At 46.1% G+C, this 21,667-nt stretch overlaps 1 protein-coding gene across 3 annotated transcripts in view; it reads left to right on the forward strand.

Annotated features, from left to right (window-relative positions):
- CTNNA3 (catenin alpha 3) overlaps positions 1 to 21,667 on the forward strand; it is a 957,874-nt gene that overhangs the window by 901,341 nt on the left and 34,866 nt on the right. For all 3 annotated transcript variants that reach the window (XM_034438682.3, XM_087871803.1, XM_087871802.1), the window contains one exon: positions 2,998 to 3,103. In XM_034438682.3, coding sequence (XP_034294573.2) covers positions 2,998 to 3,103 — 106 coding nt within the window. The remainder of the gene's footprint in view (positions 1 to 2,997; positions 3,104 to 21,667) is intronic.

Raw genomic sequence — 21,667 nt, forward strand, 5'->3', positions numbered from 1 at the left:
TCATTTTATCCACTTTCAGCAAAAAGTCCATAAGGGTTTCCACTCTGTTTTAAAAGTATTTGTTGTTCTGTCCATCAAATAAGTCAGTTTAGCCAATTCTGCAAGGTCTGCCATCTTCACAATCCCTTCCTCCATGATAGGTATTTCTGTATTCTCCCATCTTTGTGCTTATAATAACCTTGCTGCAGTTGTCATATATAAAACCAATAATCCACAGGCTTTTTCTAGTTGACTGTCCATAAGTCCTAGCCTATTTCACACTGTAGAAAGTTAACACCCACCCATCTCCTAGAAGAATGAAATATTCTAGGAAATAATAAAAAGGAGGAATATTATATTTTCCCTAGAGGAGAAACATGTTAGGACATAAACTCAAAGCCGCAGCTCCCTGCCCCCCACCCTCCCCGCCAGCAGATATTTTGGTGCCAACTTATCTACAAGACAAAAGGCTGGGCCAGCTTATCTGCAAAACAAAAGACCTACCCTCAGGACATAATAGGATTAGCCCTGTACCCATCTCACCACAAGGCACCTGGGAAGATTGCATCACCCAGCAACGTTCAACCAAGGGGCTCAAGACAGCCTACAAAGTTACCCCCGCATAGCCCCCTGGGAGTTTGACAACCAATCAGAATACATGCCCTTGCCACAGGAACAGGAAGTTCAAATTCAAATCCCAAGAGAGGGTATAAACCTCTCTTTCTCTTTCTCCCATGTGCTCATTTGCCCAGGACCCAAAAAACTCATGTGGTCCTGTCCACCATTAAACCATCTTTACAAACAGCCTCCAGTGTCTTTCTACCCACTTGGAACTGAACCCAGATGGGCATTTCTTCCACCACCACATTGCATGCTTGATGCATGTAACAAAAGTCCAGTTGCATCTGATTCATTTTTAAATTTTTTAAATCTCTCTATTTCACATTTCCAACAGAGATTTGAAGTTATTCTTCTTAGATAATTTCTCTAGCATCATACATCAATGGTACATCATTTTGTAAAACTTCCATTTTAAATCGGAAGACAGGGTGGTTTTAACATTTTCACAATAATCCTCAATGCAGATATTGAGCAGGACTTGTAAACCCACCTCCCTGCCTCCAAAAAATAACCACCTTATTTGGTACATCGGGTATCTGTTTGGAAGCCCATTCTCTCATGCAAGTTACTAAGCCAACATCCCTTGACATCCGAAGCAGATTTAATGTTTTGCCTCCTTTTCAACATCAATATTTGATTCCCATTCCCATTCAAGAATGTCTTTGGTTTTGCTCCTTAAAGAAAATAGAACTGTTCACATGTTCTTTCAATGCCCTTTTCAAAGAATAGAATAGATAGAATAGAATAGAATTTTTTATTGGCCAAGTGTGATTGGACACACAAGGAATTTGTCTTGGTGCATACGCTCTCAGTGTACATAAAAGATACGTTCATCAAGAATCATAAGGTACAATAGTCATAGGGCACAAATAAGCAATCAGGAAACAATATCAATATAAATCGTAAGGGTACGAGCAACAAAGTTACAGTCATACAGTCATAAGTGGAAGGAGATGGGTAGTGGGAACGATGAGAAGATTAATAATAGTGCAGATTTAGTGAATAGTTTGACAGTGTTGAGGGAATTATTTATTTAGCAGAGTGATGGCATTTAGGAAAAAACGGTTCTTGTGTCTAGTTGTTCTAACGTGCAGTGCTCTATAGCATAGTTTTGAGAGTAGAAGTTGAAACAGTTTATGTCCAGGATGCGAGGGGTCTGTAAGTATTTTCACAGCCCTCTTTTTGACTCGTGCAGTATACAGGTCCTCAATGGAAGGCAAATTGATAGTAACTGTTTTTTTCTGCAGTTCTAATTATCCTCTGAAGTCTGTGTCTGTCTTGTTGGGTTACAGAGCCAAACCAGACAGTTATAGAGGTGCAGATGACAGACTCAATAATTCCTCTGTAGAACGGTGTCAGCAGCTCCTTGGGCAGTTTGAGCTTTCTGAGTTGGTGCAGAAGAACATTATTTGTTGTGCTTTTTTGATGACGTTTTTGATGTTAGCTGTCCATTTTAGATCTTGCAATATGGTAGAACCTAGAAATTTGAAGGTCTCTACTGTTGATACTGTGTTGTCTCATATTGAAAGAGGTGGAAGTATGGAAGGGTTTCTCCTAAAGGTAAGGTGTCTTTAAATGGTGAGGCGTGTTGAATTTATGACACCTCGTTTGGTCTTAAGAGTCATGCAAGATTTGATGAGGAAGTTGCTTGTCTCCTTTACTAGCAGCTCAGCAAATTTTGTTGAAAGGTTGCCAAATTTCTTTCAATTGCTATTGCTCCGAGAAGATTGTGCAGCTATCTTGATTATTTGTTTTCATTAGATGTGTGTGTGTGTAGCTATAATAATTCTGTTCATTTCCTGTTCATCCAGACAGCATGCACAGTTCTTGGGTGTTGTTGCTAATTTACCTTTTAGAAGTTGATTTAAAATATTTTTATAGTGGATTGTAGGCAGTGGTGGGTTTCAAATTTTTTTACTACTGGTTCTGTGGGTGTGGCTTGGTGGGCGTGGCATGGCTTGGTGGGTGTGGCTTGGTGGGCGTGGTAGGAGAAGGATACTGTAAAATCTCCAATCCCTCCCCAATCCAGGGGAAGGATACTGTAAAATCTCCATTTCCTCCTGATCAGCTGGGATTTGAGAGGCAGAGAATAGATGGGGGCTGGGCCAGTCTGAATTTTTACTACCGTTTCTCTGAACTACTCAAAATTTCCACTGCCGGTTCTCCAGAACTTGTCAGAACCTGCTGAAATCCACCTCTGATTGTAGGCCACCTTGAGAATCAGAGTCATCACACATGCAATAGATAAAATGTGATCGCATGGTTGCAGAGACATCTCTTCTTTTCCAATGCAACAGAGACATTCTTAGAAGACCAAAAGAAATTGTATGCTCATATTTATTCTAAGATTGTACCAGATGTTTAATATTCATCATATATATATTGTTCTAATTAAAGGGGCAGAGGACCACTGAAGAATACATCAGATGTGATTAATGCAGCTAAAATGATCTCAGAGTCAGGATCTAGGATGGATGTTCTTGCAAGGCTCATTTCTAATCAGGTAAGAAAACAGGGAGAACATAACACGTCTTGTGTTACAACTGACCCCATGCTCCAAATACTATTATATATTTTATATTCTTTGTCAGGTGCCTATTTTCTTTGTCAAGCAGATTGCTAAAAATTTACTACAGCTCTTGGAGAATGAATTATTAAACCAGATGCACCAGTTCATCATTTGTCACCATTCTAAAATTATCTTGGTAACTTGCATTTCAAACCCCGTAATTGGCTTCATAATAAAACCTCTGGTTTCACAAGAATGCTATCTTATTTTTTTTCAAGTAAGACCAGTGGTGAAATCCAATTTGTTTTACTACCGGTTCTGTGGGCGTGGCTTGGTGGGCGTGGCAGAGGAAGGATACTGCAAAATCTCCATTTCCACCCCACTCCAGGGGAAGGATACTGCAAAATCTCCATTCCCACCCCATTCCAGGGGGGGAAGGATACTGCAAAATCCCCATTCCCTCCCCACTCCTGGGGGAAGGATATTGCAAAATCTCCATTCCCACCCCACTCTGGGACCAGCCAGAGGTGGTATTTGCCAGTTCTCTGAACTACTCAAAATTTTCGCTACCGGTTCTCCGAACTACTCAAAATTTCCACTACCGGTTCTCCAGAACCTGTCAGAACCTGTTGGATTTCACCCCTGAGTGGGCGTGGCAGGGGAAGGATACTGCAAAATCCCCATTCCCTCCCCACTCCTGGGGGAATGATATTGCAAAATCTCTATTCCCACCCCACTCTGGGACCAGCCTGAGGTAATATTTGCCAGTTCTCTGAACTACTCAAAATTTCCGCTACCAGTTCTCCGAACTACTCAAAATATCCACTACCGGTTCTCTGAACTACTCAAAATTTCCACTACTGGTTCTCCAGAACCTGTCAGAACCTGCTGGATTTCACTCCTGAGTAAGAGGGTGTTTAAATAAATAAAAATAAAATAAAATAAAAATGCTATATTATTTTGTGTAGTATAGCAAGAAATAAATGCCCTTTTATAATCAGTCTTGGCTAAACACAAAACCCTGCACAAGACCAAATGAGGTACAAATATTTATTAAACTTGCATTGGTTTGTTTGCCTATAAAGTAGAGACAAGAGCTTGGCTGTCTATTTTACTTTTCTGCCTTGTGACTCCAAGACTGTTTTTGATCCTGAAATTTAGCTAAAGTGGAAATGTGCATTACCAAAGCAACAATCAGATAAATGAATATTGAATCCAGGCCAAGAAAATGCCTTAGGAAAATGTCTCGGCTCCCCTCCTCCTAATTCACAGGAAGATTAAACAGCAGAGTAAGGAAGCTCATTCATACTTGCAAAATTATGTTACTATAACCAGCTGTGGGTTTCCAATATTCCTACCACTGGTTTGCCCCACACTCACACGCTTGCTTCGCGCATGTGCCTTCCATGCATGTGCGTTCCTTCCATGCATTTGCTTTGCTCGCTCGCATGCCTTCCACGCATGCGCCTGGCCTCGAAAATGTGCCTAAATAGGACGGCATAGAGCCTGGGTGGGTGGGCAGGCGGGCCCACCTGCTATTTCCACTACCGGTTTGCTTGAACCGGTATGAACCGGCTGAATACCACCTCTGATTATAACCATTCGAACAAAAGTAGCTTTAGGTCTACACAGTCTGTTTCTTAATCTAGTTTACCTGTTTGGGTGGACAAAACATAAAAGACTGTGATAAAACAAAACAAAGGAGAAGATAGGTTAGTAGTATGGATAGTTTGTATTGTATATGCTTTCTGACAAGTTGAAGCATTGGAGATTTAGCCCTTTAGAGTTAATTAAATTGTGCCTTTGATGCTTTTGGGTTTCTTTGCTTGTTGTTGACTTTAGTTATCCATATACCTTTTAGCAGTGGTGAAATCCAATTTTTTTTTTTTTTTACTACCGGTTCTGTGGGCATGGCTTGGTGGGCGTGGTGTGGTGTGGCTTGGTGGGATGGCTTGGTAGGTATGGCAGGGAAAGGATATTGCAAAATCTCCATTCCCACCCCATTCTGGGGCCAGCCAGAGGTGGTATTTGCTCCGAAGTACTCAAAATTTCCCCTACCGGTTGTCCAAACTACTCAAAATTTTTGCTACCGGTTCTCCTGAACTTGTCAGAACCTGCTGGATTTCACCCCTGCCTTTTAGTGCACATCTTTGGACTTGGGTAGATCCCATCTGGAGTCCATTTGGAGTGGATTGGGCGATAGGTATTGTTAAATAATTAAATAACTAAATATCATTTTGAGTATATTCTTACTAAAGACAAATTAACTCATGGGGTACCTTTAACTCACTTGTCTGGACTTCAATGGTTTCTTTTGCTTTGTAAAGTGTGTCAGTAAAATAAGCTATAAGTGTACATGTTAATAATGGCCTAGAGCAGTGTTGTCAAACTGACATTGTCACGGCAGTGTCCCCTTCGCTACACCGGGCATGGGCGTGGTCAGTGCACGACGCATCTGGCCCACGGGCCATGAGTTTGACAGCCTTGGACTAGAGTTTCCTTCATATGTATTTATGTATTTATGTATTTATTTATTTATTGGTTCGATTTATATGCCGCCCTTCTCCGGAGAGTCAGGGCGGCTTACAATGCGTTAAGCAATAGCCTCCATACTTTTGTATATACCTGCTTAGTAGGGCTTTTACCCCCTCCCCCTAAGTGGTGTTCTTTTTTATACAAAGTCAGCTTATTGCCCCCACAATCCGGGTCCTCATTTTACCTACCTCGAAAGGATGGAAGGCTGAGTCAACTTTGAACCTGGTGAGATTTGAACTTGCAGTAATTGCAGGCAGCTGGTGCTATTTAACAGCACTTTAGTCTGCTGCGCCACCAAGGCTCTTTCAACCCTGTGTCTTTGCAACCCTGATCCAGCTGCTCGTGTTGAACGTGGTAGCCTGGCAGAAAACTGAGAGCGCCAAATCAGCAGCCAAGGGTACAGAGACGTCTGCTGAAATAGCTGCTTGGCATCGTTCCCGATTATCTCTTCCCACTATATGCACACCTTTCCATAACAACGATTGTTGCCTGCCAGTGAACTGTGGGCTAGGTGCTTTATTATTCTGCAGTTTGGACACATCTTTTTTCAAAGATTTTCTTTATGGTTGGCAAAACTGGGAGATAGCTGAATTAGCTTCTTGCCAAAGCTAATAATGTCATTTCAGTGGAACACAGTTCATCATTCACAGTACCTTTCAAAGCACAGCTCTGTTAGCCTGAGACCACCTTCCAGTCAACACCTCCATCATAAAACAAGTTTTTTTTAAAAAAAAATACATTCCCCCCCCCGCTCTAATGTGAAAGTGTGCCTGAAATAAGCAATCAGTCTGTAATGAAGATTCAGTGTTGCATATCTTTGACCTTTTCCAGTTCATAAAGTAGAACAGTTTCTAATGAATGACTTTTATTTGGGTTTCGTGCCATCTCACACCATCAAAATGTGAAACCATTGAATTAGGCAATATGGATTGTTGCCTGGGGGGGTGGGATATGTTGTGATTTAACATTAGCTCTATCATAGAAGACATTTCCTTCAGCAGGATATATTTTAAATATATTTATTTATTTATTTATTTATTTATTTATTTATTTATTTATTTATTTATTTATTTTTACATTTATATACCGCCCTTCTCCCTGAGGACTCAGGGCGGTGTACAGCCAGAATTAAAAAACATGAAATACAAATATTAAAAAACAATTAAAATATATATAAATTTGGCCCAAAATTAAAAATACAAACCAATTAAAACATTTAAAATATACAGGGACAACATTACTGTTTAAAGAAATCTGACTCGAATTCACGAGTATCATGGTAGTTGAATGTGTGGTACAGAATTGACTTGATGTAATTGTTTGTTGAGTTGTTGTTGAGTTCTCCAAGCTTGATCTGAGGATTGCAGATCTTTCATTAATGTCCCAAAGGTGCCTTTTCAATATTAATGTTTCATTAACCTTCAAGGTGGCATCATCAGTGCAGGAGTTTTGCAGATGTGGGGATTTTATATAGAATAACAAAGTTGGAAGGGACCTTGGAGGTCTTCTAGTCCAACCCTGTGCCCAGGCAGGAAACCCTACATAACTTCAGACAAATGGTTATCCAACATCTTCTTAAAAACTCCCAGTGTTGGAGCATTCACAACTTCTGGAGGCAAGTTGTTCCACTGATTAACTGTTCTAACAGTCAGGAAATTTCTCCTTAGTTCTAAGTTGCTTCTCTCCTTGATTAGTTTCCACCTATTGCTTCTTTTCCTGCCTTCAGGTGCTTTGGAGAATAGATTGACTCCCTCTTCTTTGTGGCAGCCCCTGAGATATTGGAAGACTGCTATCATGTCTCCCCTAGTCCTTCTTTTCATTAAGCTAGACATACCCAGTTCCTGCAACCGTTCTTCTTCTGTCTTGCCTGCTTTGAACATTCTTGATAAGTGATTCTGTGAGCAGATGTTGCTTTGCAATGTGACTGATACCTAATTATTGATAGATTATTTATTCAGCTGCTAAGATGGCTGTTCTATCTTTGTATTGGTTGCTTTCTCTATGATGGCTAACATTGATGTCTGATGGATGGTATTCTTTCCCTGTGATCGTTGAATTGATTGATTGTTGCACAATGGGGAAAATGTGGTATGTTGAACTGAACTGATGAATTCAAACTGGGTCTTTGCTTATGTCTTTTGATAGGTCCATCAAGAAAGTAAGCCTATGAGTCTGTTGGTCAATACTTGGTTGAAGTCTCCTGTTAAAATTCCCTTGCATTTTTCAGTCCGGCTTCTTCTAATATTCCCACTGTTTTCCATGTGAAATAATTATTGAAATAATTTCACTACAAAATTGTAGTAATAAGGGCTTGCAGAATAAACCAGAATTAAAAGGCAAGATACAGATGTATCTGTAGGAAGTTACCTACCTCTCTCCTAGAAAAATGAAATATTTTAGGAAATATTAAAAAGACAGAATATTTCCCCAAAAGGGAAGGCAGAAACTCAGCCCCCCCTTACCTTTGTCAATGGGCCATTAAGGCCTGGGCCAGTCTATTCTACATAACAGTGATCTAACTCCTTCAGGCAGAGCCATAATAGGAATTGCCCAAAGCCCTTTCATTACATCATCACCTAGCAAGATTCAACCAAACTTGGGACTCAAAAATGCAACCTACAGAGTTACCCCTGTGTGGCTCCATGGGAGTGTGACAACCAATCAGAATACAAGTTCAAATTCAACTCCCAACAGAGGGTATAAATCTCTTTCTCCCTCTCTCTACTCCATGTGTCTTTTTGCCCAGGACCTCAAGCCATGTGGTTCTGTCCACCATTAAAAACCATCTTTCCAAACAGCCACCATTGTTTCCAGTGTCTTTCTCCCCACTTGGATGTTGTGACCTAGGCTCACTTTATCATTACAAGACGCAATTAGTCCCAAACAAAACTATTTTATTGCAACAGCTGAGAATTACTTCATTCCCAGCTTAGTCCAAATTAATTCCAAAACAAGTCCTTCAGAAAAAGTCCTTCAGGCTTATCACAAACTTTTATCTTCTTTGGCACCCTGCCAAAGGCCTTTCTTGGCAAAGCCCCATGAAGTTCAGAAACAAGAGATGCCAACTGGAAACAGATTTAGCAAAGTTGCTTTCCTACAAAGAGCCCAAGAGCTTTTGCTGCTCTTTTAAGCCTTATGGGAGGGGCCAATCATCTCCTGGCCTTACTCCCGAGTCGTCCCTTTTGCTTTAGCTGCTCTTTCCTTCTCGCAACTCTGTGCAGGCTCCTCCTGTTCCTCTGCCTCTCTGCTGTCCAACCCTGGGGGCTCCGGAGTCCGCGCATCACTCCCAGTTGGCCCTGGCCCCTTCTCTGTCTCGACGTAGAGCCCTCGTCTGGGCCTTCCTCAGACTCCAGGAATGGTCCAGGGTCCTCCCCAGCCTCCTCACTGTCCGACTCCGCTGCCAGCTCCACAGGCTGCTGGTGGACCACAACATTGGAACTGAACCCAGAAGGATATTTCTTCCAACATATCAAAAGCCATCTTTCATCCTACCTTATAACCCATAAGTGTTTCAAAATAAGGCTTTTATTATATAATTTTCCTGTCTCAAATCCAGAATTTTATTGGTGTGGTGAGAAAGTTCCCATATGGTTTGTTTCACATTCACAATTCTCTTACGTTTTCCTTATGGTTTTTTCTCTTTTTCTTCTTGTGGAGGGAAACAAAATTGATCACATTAGAAATTGTCCTCCTATATCACTTTCCATGCAAAATTGTGCCTGGACTGTTATTCCTACTTTAAATATAATCCTCATCTCTTGGTGACAATAAAGTTAGAGTTACTTGATTTTCCCCCTACTTGGACTGTGCAAATCCAATTAGAAATCCATGGGAAGCCATACGTAGATAGAGGTTGCTTCCATATATAACTGTCAATAGTAATTCGACAAGTACAGATTTTACTATTTGATGTCTTCTGGCTGTATTTCTCTGTAACATATCCTGTTTCTCTGAAAATAAGACCTCCCTGGATAATAAACCCAATCGGGCTTTTGAGCGCATGTTAAATGTTTTTGGGGAAAAGAATTATTTTTCATTTTGATTGCCAATCTACTTCAACAGTTAAAATCTCTTAGTCAAAAATATGTAAGCAAGCAAGCAAGCAAGCAGGTACCCTGTTTCCCCTAAAATAAAACATTCCCTGATAATAAGCCCAATCGGGCTTTTAAACGCATGCGCTAAAATAATCCCCCCTTGAAAATAATCCCTCCCCAAAAATATTTAAATGCACGTGCAGTCGGTCCCCACCATTTCCTCTGGTTGGGTTAGAGCGACAGAGCTGGAAATCAGGTAAGATGGCAAGAGGAGCCCCGTCTTGCTCCATGTGCCCCAAAATAATAAGACCTCCCCAAAAATAAGGCCAAGCGCTTATTTCGGGGTTCAAAAAAAATATAAGACAGGGTCTTATTTTCAGGCAAACACGGTAGAATTGTTTTCTTGTGGGGTTTTAATTTCTTCCAACTTCTACATGAACGAAGAAACCCCACCATAATTTTTACAGAATCATGCAGCCTCCCTCAAATCACTTAAAATACATTGGAAACCAACGTTTATTCTACATTCAAATTATATTGCCAATTTCTTGTTTTAATTATATTCTTCGATGCTTTTCACCGCCCCAGGAAGTAAGACATTTGGCAGCACAGCCACAGGCCTTGTTTTCATTGAGAAAACACCAGGGCCTTTTGCTGTTTCACTTCTTCCTCTCTGGATTGTTGTTATTATAGCCAAAAGACATTAAAATCGAGAATAATTTCACTAATAAACTCTTTGTCCTTTTCCTTAAGCTAATAAAGGCTCATGATTACCTTGATTGAAAGGCAAGATACCAATGTTTCAGTAGTTAATAAAACTATACACAAACCTCCCTTCCTGCCTCAAAGCTGTATTTTGTTATGCAATTTCCATGTCTGAAGCATGGAGTTCTACTGGCCAGCTCTGGGGGAATTCACACAGCTTGGTCTGACTTTCACAATTCTTTTATATTTTCCTGCTGCTTTCCCTGTCTCTTTTCTAATGGAGGGAAACAAGATTGATTGCACTAGGGCAGTGGTGGTGAATTTTTTACTCACCAAGTGTCGAACAGGTACGCGCTTTGCGTGCATTGCACACGCGTGCTATCTGTGCTAATGTGCGGCTCCTCCCTGTGCGCTGCGCATACAACCGTACCATCTGCGCAAGCGTACGGCTTTCGTGCATGGCCCCCCCATGCGTGTGCAACCACACCATCTGCGCATGCACGCAGGTTTCGCGCGGCTCCCCTGTGCACTGCATGTGCAATCGCACCATTTGTGCATGTGTGCGGCTTTCACACGTGCAATGCTCGCACACGAAAGCCATCTACGCATGCGTGTGCTGTGCACAAGTATTCTTGCGCGCATGCACAAACATGTGCGCATATGCAGGAGAGCTCCGAAGACCAGCTGGGTCCCCTGAATTGCGTGCATGCACACCGAAGGCCCAAACACCAGCTGTGGCACGTGCACATGCACAGCTGCAGGTGAGTTGGGCGACAGCTCATGTGCCAGAAAAAATGGCTCTGCATGCCACCTCCGGCACGCGTGCCATAGGTTTGCCATCATGGCACTAGGGACTATCTTCCTATAACTGCAGAAAAAACAACACTGTCAAACTATTCACTAAATCTGCATTACTGTTAATCTTCTCATCGTTCCCACCACCCATCTCCTTCCACTTATGACTGTATGGCTGTAACTTTGTTGCTTGTATCCTTACGATTTATATTGATATTGTTTCCTGATTGCTTATATGTCCCCTATGACTATCATTAAGTGTTGTACCTTATGATTCTTGACAAATGTATCTTTTCTTTTTATGTACACTGAGAGCATATGCACCAAAGACAAATTCCTTGTGTGTCCAATCACACTTGGCCAATAAAATTCTATCCTCTCCTCTCCTCTCCTCTCCTCTCCTCTCCTCTCCTCTCCTCTCCTCTCCTCTCCTCTCCTCTCCTCCTCTTCTCTTCTCTTCTATAGCACCTGTTTTATTGTACATGATACTATTATTTTACTTTAAATATAATTCTCATCTCTTGTTCTTTTCATCATATACCATTTGTACCAGGAGGAAGCTTTATGCCGCCCTGAGTCTTCGGAGAGGGGCGGCATATAAATAAATTAAATCAATTAAATTAAATTAAGGCACGTTTCTTGGCTTTAGGACCAGGAAGGTTGATTTCCTATTCTTCTTTCTGGAAGTTCAGGAAAGTAGTTTATACTCCACATTTGTTGAGATCCATATAGATGTTTTTCCTCCATAGGGAACAGCTTGCAATGAATTGCATATCCAATTGGTTATGGTGTGGCATGCCATTCAATTCAGTAATTTAAATGGATTCCAAATGCAGAATTTTTGGCTATCTTATTTTCCCATGAAATGCTTTCTCACCTCCCATCCCCCATTCCCTCAACTCAATTATATACTTAGGAAGAAAACTTTCACACATTAGTGCCTGTTGAAGAAACATCAAACCGTCTTCCTTAATGTTAACTAGAAATCAGTTTGGGGAAGAAAAAAAAGCTGATCACACAATGTTATAAAAATCCATTTTTTGCTTATGTTACAAAACTGTAAGAAGTCAGAAACTTACAAAGCAAATTCTAATTAAGACATTATTTTTATTAGGATTCTGTCTTATTGCATATCAGTAAATTACCATTAAAAAGATTTTAAATATGTTAAGATGATTGAGACAAAAATTACAGTAATATGATTATGATAAGTACAATCAGGCCAATTAAGATACTCGTCTGGCTGTTTAGAATATTATAAATTTGGTTCCGCTTTATCTGCTCTTTAGTGAGACCCCACTGAAATTGGTGCTGCAGTCAAATCCATCTAGATTTCCATGGCTTTTTTTAATATATATTTCACTCTATTGAACATGAATTTTAGTGTTGTAAATTCTGAAATCAGTAGAACAAGGGAAGTAAATGTATTTCCTTCGAAAATTGCTGAGGTGAAACTGAAGAAAGATTTACTTAATAACAGTATATCCTTGTAAACTGCCCAGAGTCACTGAGAGTGAGTTGAGCGGCCATAAAATTTTTCTTAAATAAATAAATACAGTTAGAGGGATTTTCTATTGTTTTTCAGTTTTCTGTTTAACGTTTTGAATTATGAATAAGTAGCAAATTTTCTCTTATTTATTGCAAAGTGTTAAATGACAATAGCATTTCTCACTTAGCTCCAACCAGACAACCTATGATCTATTATTGGATCTTCTTTCGTCAATATTTCCTTACCGAAAGAGATAAATAGGATGACCCCAGCTGGACAAAAAAGCAGTGGGACCGGACCTTTAACAGTAGAACCTCTGTATCTTTTGGGACAAATTAACAGTAACAGAGTTGGAAGGGACTTTGTAGGTCATCTAGTCCAACCCCCTACTCATGCAGGAGACCTATACTAGGGATTCAAACCGCCAAACTGCCAACCTTTCTGATTGACAAGCTCAGCGTCTTAGCCACTGAGCCACCTAGCAGGGTGAATCTGAGAGAATCAGTAGGATCTGACTTCCTGTTAGCTTCCCATTGGCTTTGCTTGTGGGAAACTGGCAGAGAGTGTTGGAAATTATGATCCTATGACCATAGCTGACTAGCGGGGCTGAAGCAGTCACAAATTTGCAAATACAACTGGATCTGAAGGTCCTTGAAATTTAAATCACGCAGGATTAATGGGTCCTGGATTTTCCACACATTCTGTAAAGCTAGCAGATTTGAGCTACCTTGATTCAAAAATTGTTATCCTGTGACATACCATTTCAGCTAATCGAAGGTTACAAATAGACGAGCAGGTTTTAGTAGTTTATAGATTCCAATCACCATAAGCGTGGAATTACGATCCATTTAATGTTTTTAGTGCCTGCCTGTGTTGTTTATTGTAGAAGAGCACCGAGATCTCTTTTCGAATTCCTGCTATTGTCATTACTTCTGTGTTGAATATTATGTCACTGATGATGGATCTCACCCTTTCCACAGAATAGGATGTCTGTAGTGATCTAGGAATAGGCTATAGCAATAGCAATAGCACTTAGACTTATATACCACTTCATAGTGCTTTTACAGCCCTCTCTAAGCGGTTTAGAGTCAGCCTATTGCTCCCAACAATCTGGGTCCTCATTTTACCCACCTCGGAAGGATGGAAGGCTGAGTCAACCTTGAGCTGGTGAGATTTGAACTGCCGAACTGCAGCTAGCAGTCAACTGAAGTAGCCTGCAGTGCTGCACTCTAACCACTGCGCCACCTCAAGTCTGAGAGCCAATTAAGTGTAGTGGTTAAAGTTCCAGACTGGAAACCAGGAGATTGTGAGTTCTAGTCCTGCTTTAGGCACAGACCCAGCTAAGTGACCTTGGCCAGTCATTCCATCTCAGCCCTAGGAAGCAGGCAATGGCAAATCACTTCTGAAAAACCTGACCAAGAAAACTGCAGGGACCAGTGCAGACAGTTGCCAGGAGTCAACACAGACTCAAAGCCACACAGATGTTGTGGCCCCGCCCTCTGAGCCTGTCCCATCGGAGGAAGAAAGCTCCGAGCATGAGGAAGAGGAGTCAGCCAGGCCTCCCTCTCCAGGCCCCTCCCCTCTGGCATTGTCTCAAGTGCCGGTCGAGGGAGAGGAGACAGCTGATTCCAGTCAAAGTGATAATGAGACATCATTCCTGGACGCACGCCTCCGAAGGCGTGATAAACGTTTGCAGCAGTTTAGGAGGCATGCTAGGGATTAGCACTGAGTCACTGGACCACACCCCAGAGACCACACCCCAGAGACTATATAATAGAGAGTGGTGGTCAAGGATCTTTTGTGACGAACAAAGCAAAACCTTGGAGTCACTAAAGCCTCGTCCGGAACTGCTGGGAGGAATATTATTTCTGTTTGGACTTTCTTGAACGTTCGTATTTTATCTGTCTGTTTGTGCAAATAAAGTCCCTTGGCAGACGGTGTGTCTATCGCTGCCAAGTCGGAGATAAGAACTGGGTGCGTTCCAAAGTGTATCCTTAACCCTCGACTGGCTGTGTGTGTGTGTGTGGGTACGGGGACAGATCATCTTGTTCGTCACCCCATACTCCATCGTTAACCCACGATGGACCAACAGCTGCAGCAGCAGATACAGCAGATGCTGGAGGCCAATCAGCTTCTGCAACAGCAAGTAGCACAGCTAACTGCCCAACTTGCTTTGGGAAATGCTCCTGCAGCTCCACCTCCTCCCCCTCCCCGTCCGAGATGCCCAGTGAACGTGCCAGATAGGTTTTCTGGGCAGCAGGAGATGTTTCCGGCCTTCTTGGGACAATGCCAACTGTTTATGGCGATGAGGCCGGAGGATTTTCCGGATGACCGGGCTCGGGTGGCATTTGTTATCAGCTCCCTCTCTGGCACTGCCGCCCGATGGGCCACGCCCCTGTTGTTGCAAGATAGCCCCTTGCTCCTGGACTTTCAGGGCTTTTTACAACACCTGCGCACCATGTTTGAGGACCCCCTCCGGGTGCAGACGGCAGCGAGGCGCATCAAGGACCTCCGCCAAGGCAAGCGCCCCCTGCAGGACTATATTGCAGAGTTCCGACTGCTAGGCCAGGATTCGGCTTGGAATGAGGTGGCGCTGATGGACGCTTTCCAGGACGGCCTTTCCGACGAGATGCAGGACGAGCTGGTTCGTGTGGAGGCGCCACCGACCCTCGACGCGCTGGTGACCCAATGCCTGCGCATCGACGCCCGCCTGCAACGGCGACGGCCCCGTCGGGCACTTCCGGAAGCACCGACAGCGTCGGCACCCCCGCGTTTCGCACCGACAGCGCTCCGGACCGCACAGCGTTTTGTGGCGACGGCTGAGGAACCCATGGAGCTCGGAGCAGCCAGACCTCAACTGACGGCCCAGGAGCGGATGCGGAGACGTCAAGGGGGGTTGTGCCTCTATTGCGGCGAGGCGGGACATTTTGCCGCCTCGTGTCCCCGGAAGCGGAGTGGACCGCTCAAGCCTGTTCCGGAGTCTCGACGCGACCAGCCGGGAAACGGGCCAGGCCTGGCCTAGGGGAAACTCTGGGTCAGGCACGTGACCATGCCCCGCCGGAGTCGGCGGCTGTGGACTGTGAGCCCCCTCGGCACCTGATTTTGAACACCCGGGTGTTGTTGGCTAACCGGTCGGAGGGGCTCCAGGCGCACGCGCTGGTGGACTCGGGGGCCACCACGAACTTTATGGACCAGGCCTTTGTGGCCCATTACAAAGTCCCCTTGGTTCCAGTGGACCCTCCGTTGAGGGTCGAAACTATAGATGGGCGGGAACTCGTGGCGGGACCCATCAAAACCGCTACCCAGCCCTTGCGCCTCGCCATTGGAAACCACGAGGAGGCGATCCAGTTTTACGTAACGGCGGATCTGCACTTTCCCTTGGTCCTGGGGATGGCCTGGCTTCGGGCGCACGACCCTCAGGTGGCGTGGTCGAGAAACGCCATCTCGTTCCCGAGCCTGCAGTGTGTCGACCACCTTCGCCACACCTGCGCCGGCCAGGACGTCTCTGCCCCAAACGCCTCCTTGCCTCCGGAGCTGACGCCCTTCGCCGACGTGTTCAGCGAGAAGGAGGCGGACCGCTTGCCCCTGCACCGACCCTACGACTGTGCGGTGGACCTAATGCCCAATGCACCCCTGCCCTCGGGACGCCTGTACTCCATGTCGGAGCCCGAGCTGGCCGCCTTACGGGACTTTCTGGAAAAGAACCTGGCCCGTGGGTTCATCCGGCCTTCGACCTCCCCGCTCTCGGCCCCGGTCCTCTTCGTTAAAAAGAAGACGGGGGACTTGCGCCTGTGCTGCGACTACCGGCGCTTGAACGCCATCACAGTGCGAAATCGCTACCCCCTGCCGCTGATCCCAGAGCTTATGGAGAGGTTGCGGGAGGCCTCGATCTTCACTAAGCTCGATCTCCGAGGGGCCTACAACCTGGTGCGCGTGAGAGAGGGGGACGAGTGGAAGACGGCGTTCGGCACTCGGTACGGACACTTCGAGTATACCGTCATGCCGTTCGGATTGACCAACGCCCCCGCGGTCTTCCAGCACTTGATGAACGATGTGTTCCGGGACATGCTGGATCGGTTCGTGGTGATCTACTTGGATGACATTTTGATCTATTCCCGGACCCCGGAAAGTCACCTCCAGCATGTCCGCCAGGTCCTGCAGCGCCTGCGGGAGCACCAGCTCTATGCGAAGTTGGAGAAATGCTACTTCTTCCAGACTTCCATAGAGTTCCTCGGGCACATCATCACCCCCGAGGGCATCGCGATGGACCCGCGCAAGGTGGAGGCCTTGCGCAGTTGGGAACCCCCGCGTCGGGTGAAGGACGTCCAGCGTCTGTTGGGATTCGCCAACTACTATCGGACCTTCATCCCGGGCTTCGCCACCCTGACCTTGCCGTTGACCCAGCTCCTTCGGAAGAAGGTCCCGTTCCAGTGGGGGCCCCCACAGCAGCAGGCCTTCGAGGTCCTCAAGCAGGCCTTCCTCACGGAGCCAGTCCTGAGGCACCCCAATCCACACCGTCCGTTCGTGGTGGAGACGGACGCGTCCAACGTGGCGATTGGGGCGGTGCTACTACAGGCTCCGGTGGATGGCGGCACTCTTTTTCCCTGCGCATACTACTCCCGGAAACTCAACCCTTCCGAGCGCAACTACACCATCTGGGAAAAGGAGTTGCTGGCCATCAAGGCCGCGTTCGAGGCTTGGCGACATCACCTCGAGGGGGCCCGACACCAGGTGGAGGTGCAGACGGACCATCGGAACCTGGAGCACCTCACCACGGCCAGGAAGTTGAACCAGCGGCAGATCCGGTGGTCGTTGTTTTTCGCCCGGTTCAACTTCCACGTCACATACATTCCGAGCAACCTCAACCAGAGGGCGGACGCGCTATCCCATAAGCCGGAATACTTTTGCCCCAAGGACTCCCTTCCCCCCCGGACGGTGCTGCCAGCGGACTCCTTGGCCGCGGTCCAGGAACCGGTGGACCTGCGGGCTCAGGTGCTGGAAGCGCAGCGACAGGATGACTGGTCGCAGCAGCGGAGAGCGGACGTCGGTCCCGCGTCCCCATGGACCGTGGAGGAGGGCTTGCTCAGACACCGGGGTCGGCTGTACGTGCCCACGAGTCCGCTCCGAGCCCTCGTCATGAACCAGTGCCATGACAACCCCGCGGCGGGGCACTTCGGCTTCTTTAAGACTTTGAACTTGGTGACGCGGACTTTTTGGTGGCCTCGGGTACGGCACGACGTGCACGCCTACGTGACGTCCTGTGTGACGTGCCGACAGGCCAAAGCCGCGTCCGGTCCCCCTCCCGGACTCCTCCAGCCGCTGCCGACACCGGAGAGACCGTGGGGAGCCATCTCCATGGACTTCCTGACAGACCTGCCCCTGTCCGCTACGTACACGACCGTCCTCGTGGTGGTGGATGCGCTCACGAAGATGGCACATTTCATCCCGTGCCGCGGCCTGCCCTCGGCCCGCACCACGGCTCGCTTGTTCCTGCAACATATCTTCCGCCTCCACGGCCTGCCGGACCGGGTGGTTTCGGACCGCGGGGCCCAGTTCACGGCCCGCTTCTGGAAAAGCCTGATGGCTGCGCTGGAGGTGCAGGTGTGCCTGTCGTCGTCACATCATCCGGAGACTGACGGGGGCACGGAGAAGGTCATCGGCATACTGGAGCAGTACCTCCGCTGTTTTGTCAACCAGCAGCAGGACAACTGGGCCGAGTACCTTCCCCTGGCGGAGTTCGCTTTTAATAACTCCCAACACACCTCCACCCAGATGACCCCGTTCCATGCCAATGTCGGATACCATCCACGGCTTTTCCCGTTGACCATCATGGATTCCCCTGTTCCCGAGACCCGGGACTTCCTCTCAGAGCTGCAGGCGGTGCAGCAACTGGTGCGGCGGCAGCTGATCCGGGCGAAAGAGGATTATAAACGGTTCGCCGATCGCGCCCGCCGGGCGACACCACCGCTGGAAGTAGGAGATCGGGTGTGGTTGTCCACGAAACACCTCCCCACGGACCGGCCGGTACGGAAACTAGCCCAACGCTTTATCGGTCCCTTCCCTATCGAGGCGGTCATCAATCCGGTGGCCTACCGGTTGACTCTACCCCGCTCCATGCGGCTCCACCCTGTTTTTCATTGGTCCCTCCTGGTCCCTGAGGCCCCCGCGAGCCATCTCCGCCGCCCGCCGACGCCTGCCCCCCCAGCCGCAGCCGACGAGGACGACGCCTCGACGTACGAGGTGGACAGTATCCGGGACTCCCGTTGGCTGAAGGGGCGCTTCCAATACCTCATCGCCTGGAAGGGGTACGGGCCCGAGGATTTCACCTGGGTGGATGCGTCTGCCGTTCAGGCCCCTGACCTGGTGCGGGCTTTCCACGAACAGTTCCCGTCCCGACCCCATCCCGACCGTCAGACCCGGGGGAAGGGCCCTGCGGTGGGGGATAGTGTTGTGGCCCCGCCCTCTGAGCCTGTCCCATCGGAGGAAGAAAGCTCCGAGCATGAGGAAGAGGAGTCAGCCAGGCCTCCCTCTCCAGGCCCCTCCCCTCTGGCATTGTCTCAAGTGCCGGTCGAGGGAGAGGAGACAGCTGATTCCAGTCAAAGTGATAATGAGACATCATTCCTGGACGCACGCCTCCGAAGGCGTGATAAACGTTTGCAGCAGTTTAGGAGGCGTGCTAGGGATTAGCACTGAGTCACTGGACCACACCCCAGAGACCACACCCCAGAGACTATATAATAGAGAGTGGTGGTCAAGGATCTTTTGTGACGAACAAAGCAAAACCTTGGAGTCACTAAAGCCTCGTCCGGAACTGCTGGGAGGAATATTATTTCTGTTTGGACTTTCTTGAACGTTCGTATTTTATCTGTCTGTTTGTGCAAATAAAGTCCCTTGGCAGACGGTGTGTCTATCGCTGCCAAGTCGGAGATAAGAACTGGGTGCGTTCCAAAGTGTTTCCTTAACCCTCGACTGGCTGTGTGTGTGTGTATGGGTACGGGGACAGATCAACAGAGACATAAAGACACACACACACACAGAGACACACACAGAGAGAGACACACACACAGAGAGAGAGAGAGACACACACACACATACAGAGAGAGAGAGAGAGAGAGAGAGAGAGGAATATGCTGTATATAGATTTCTTTTCTGAAAAATGAAGGAAACTTGCATTGTTCGGGTGCAACTAAATTACTTGGGACAAAGCATATTGATTCAATGGAGTGTATTACTATAAAAACATGTGCAACGTTTTAGCGATGTAAACAATTTTTAGTTCTGCATAATTACTAGTGAGGGAAAAATGAAGGAAGCAATTGCACAAATATGATTTTTCTCAAACTAGCTGCATGGTGCATATCTTTATTCTCATCAGGGATCTTTCAGTCTCAATAGAGGATCACAATATTTTGAGATGCCTCCTCTGTAGGAAAAGTGTATGTAAAGCTCTGAATTTTGGATCTCGGTCTGTTCCCAAATTATTCTGCCACAGCCTTTAGAAAATATGGCAGCTCATTACCTAATATTGTGAAAAAGATAAGATCGCTAATTCTGTTTCAATTGTGATACCCATTAAAAGGAAGGAAAATATATATTAATCCAAAGGAAAATATAATATACAAAATTATAATGATTTTAGAAACGCAATCCATATATGAAGTAATATTTCCTATCTCTTAAATCAGGGGTGTCAAACTGGTGGCCCACGGGCCGGATGCGTCACGCGCTAGCCACGCTCACCCCTGGTTTAACAAAGGGGGAAAAAGTCACGATACATCACATGATGATGTGACGACGCAAGTGTCAACTCACAAAACATCCCTGGCCTGCTCTCGATTTGCTATAGGCAAGGGGGATGGGAAAAACCGATGAAGCAGCATGGTAGCCAAATACAAAAGCACATTCCAGAAATATGTCTCTCAAGGCTGTCTCGCAGGGTTACCTACAGCGGCCGGAGGGGAGTGATATCTACAACCCGTGAAAGTGCTGTGTTGGCAAATGTGATTGATGACACACTATGGGGAGAGTGGGGAAACAGAGTCATGACCGGGGGCATAAATTACGTGGGGTCAGAGTTGGCTTCACTTGGAACCCCGCCGGCATGAAGCTCCTAATAAATAACTGGATTTCTTTTGAAGCTTGGTTCAAGGCTCATGATTTAATTAGGGCATCTGTCGGAACCCTGACAGAACAGTTTGACACCCCTGTCTTAAAACCTTTTACAGGTAGTGCTCCACTTACAACTATCCATTTAGCAACCAAAGTTACAACAGCACTGAAAAAAGTAACTTATGACCACTGCAGCATTCCCAAGGTTGTGTTTAAAATTGGGTGCTTGGCAACCTGTATGTATTTACAACAGTTGCAGCATTTCCAGGGTCCTATGATCCCCATTTAGCCTCTTCCCAGCTGGTTTCCGACAAGCAAAGTCATCGAGGGGAAGCCAGACTCACTTAACGACTGCATGATTCACTTCACAACTGCAGTTTTTCCCATGATAAAAATGATCATAAAACAGGGGGAAAACTCACAACCCACCTTACTTAGCGATGGAAATCCTGATCCTAATTGTGGTCGTAAGTTGAGGACTGCCTGTACTGACGATGTTAAATCTGCGCTTCTCTGCCCCACTCCCACCCCCGTTTCCAATGAAAGTTGCATTCAAGGAACTTGTCCTTGAGCCCTTTGAGCTGATTCCAAACCAGCTCCAGATCGGACCAATCATGCAAGCAGTTTATGAGAAAGGAAATCAAAGCTGATGCTTCCTTGTTGGAAGAAATATCTTTCTGGGTTCAGTTCCAAGTGGGGAAAAAGACACTGGATTCATGGAAGTTGCTTGGAAAGAAGGTTTATTGATGAGCAGGATCACATGGCTTGAGATCCTGGGCAGAAAAAGGGCCGAGATGCTGAGAGTGCCTGGGTTTTATGCCCTATGTTGGGTTTTGAATTTGAGCTTGTGTTCTGATTGGTTGTCAGACTCCCATGGGGCCAAGCAGGAGT

Source organism: Pantherophis guttatus, chromosome 6 (genome assembly GCF_059756535.1).
Source record: "Pantherophis guttatus breed Tessera chromosome 6, ASM5975653v1, whole genome shotgun sequence".
Lineage (NCBI taxonomy): Eukaryota > Metazoa > Chordata > Lepidosauria > Squamata > Colubridae > Pantherophis > Pantherophis guttatus.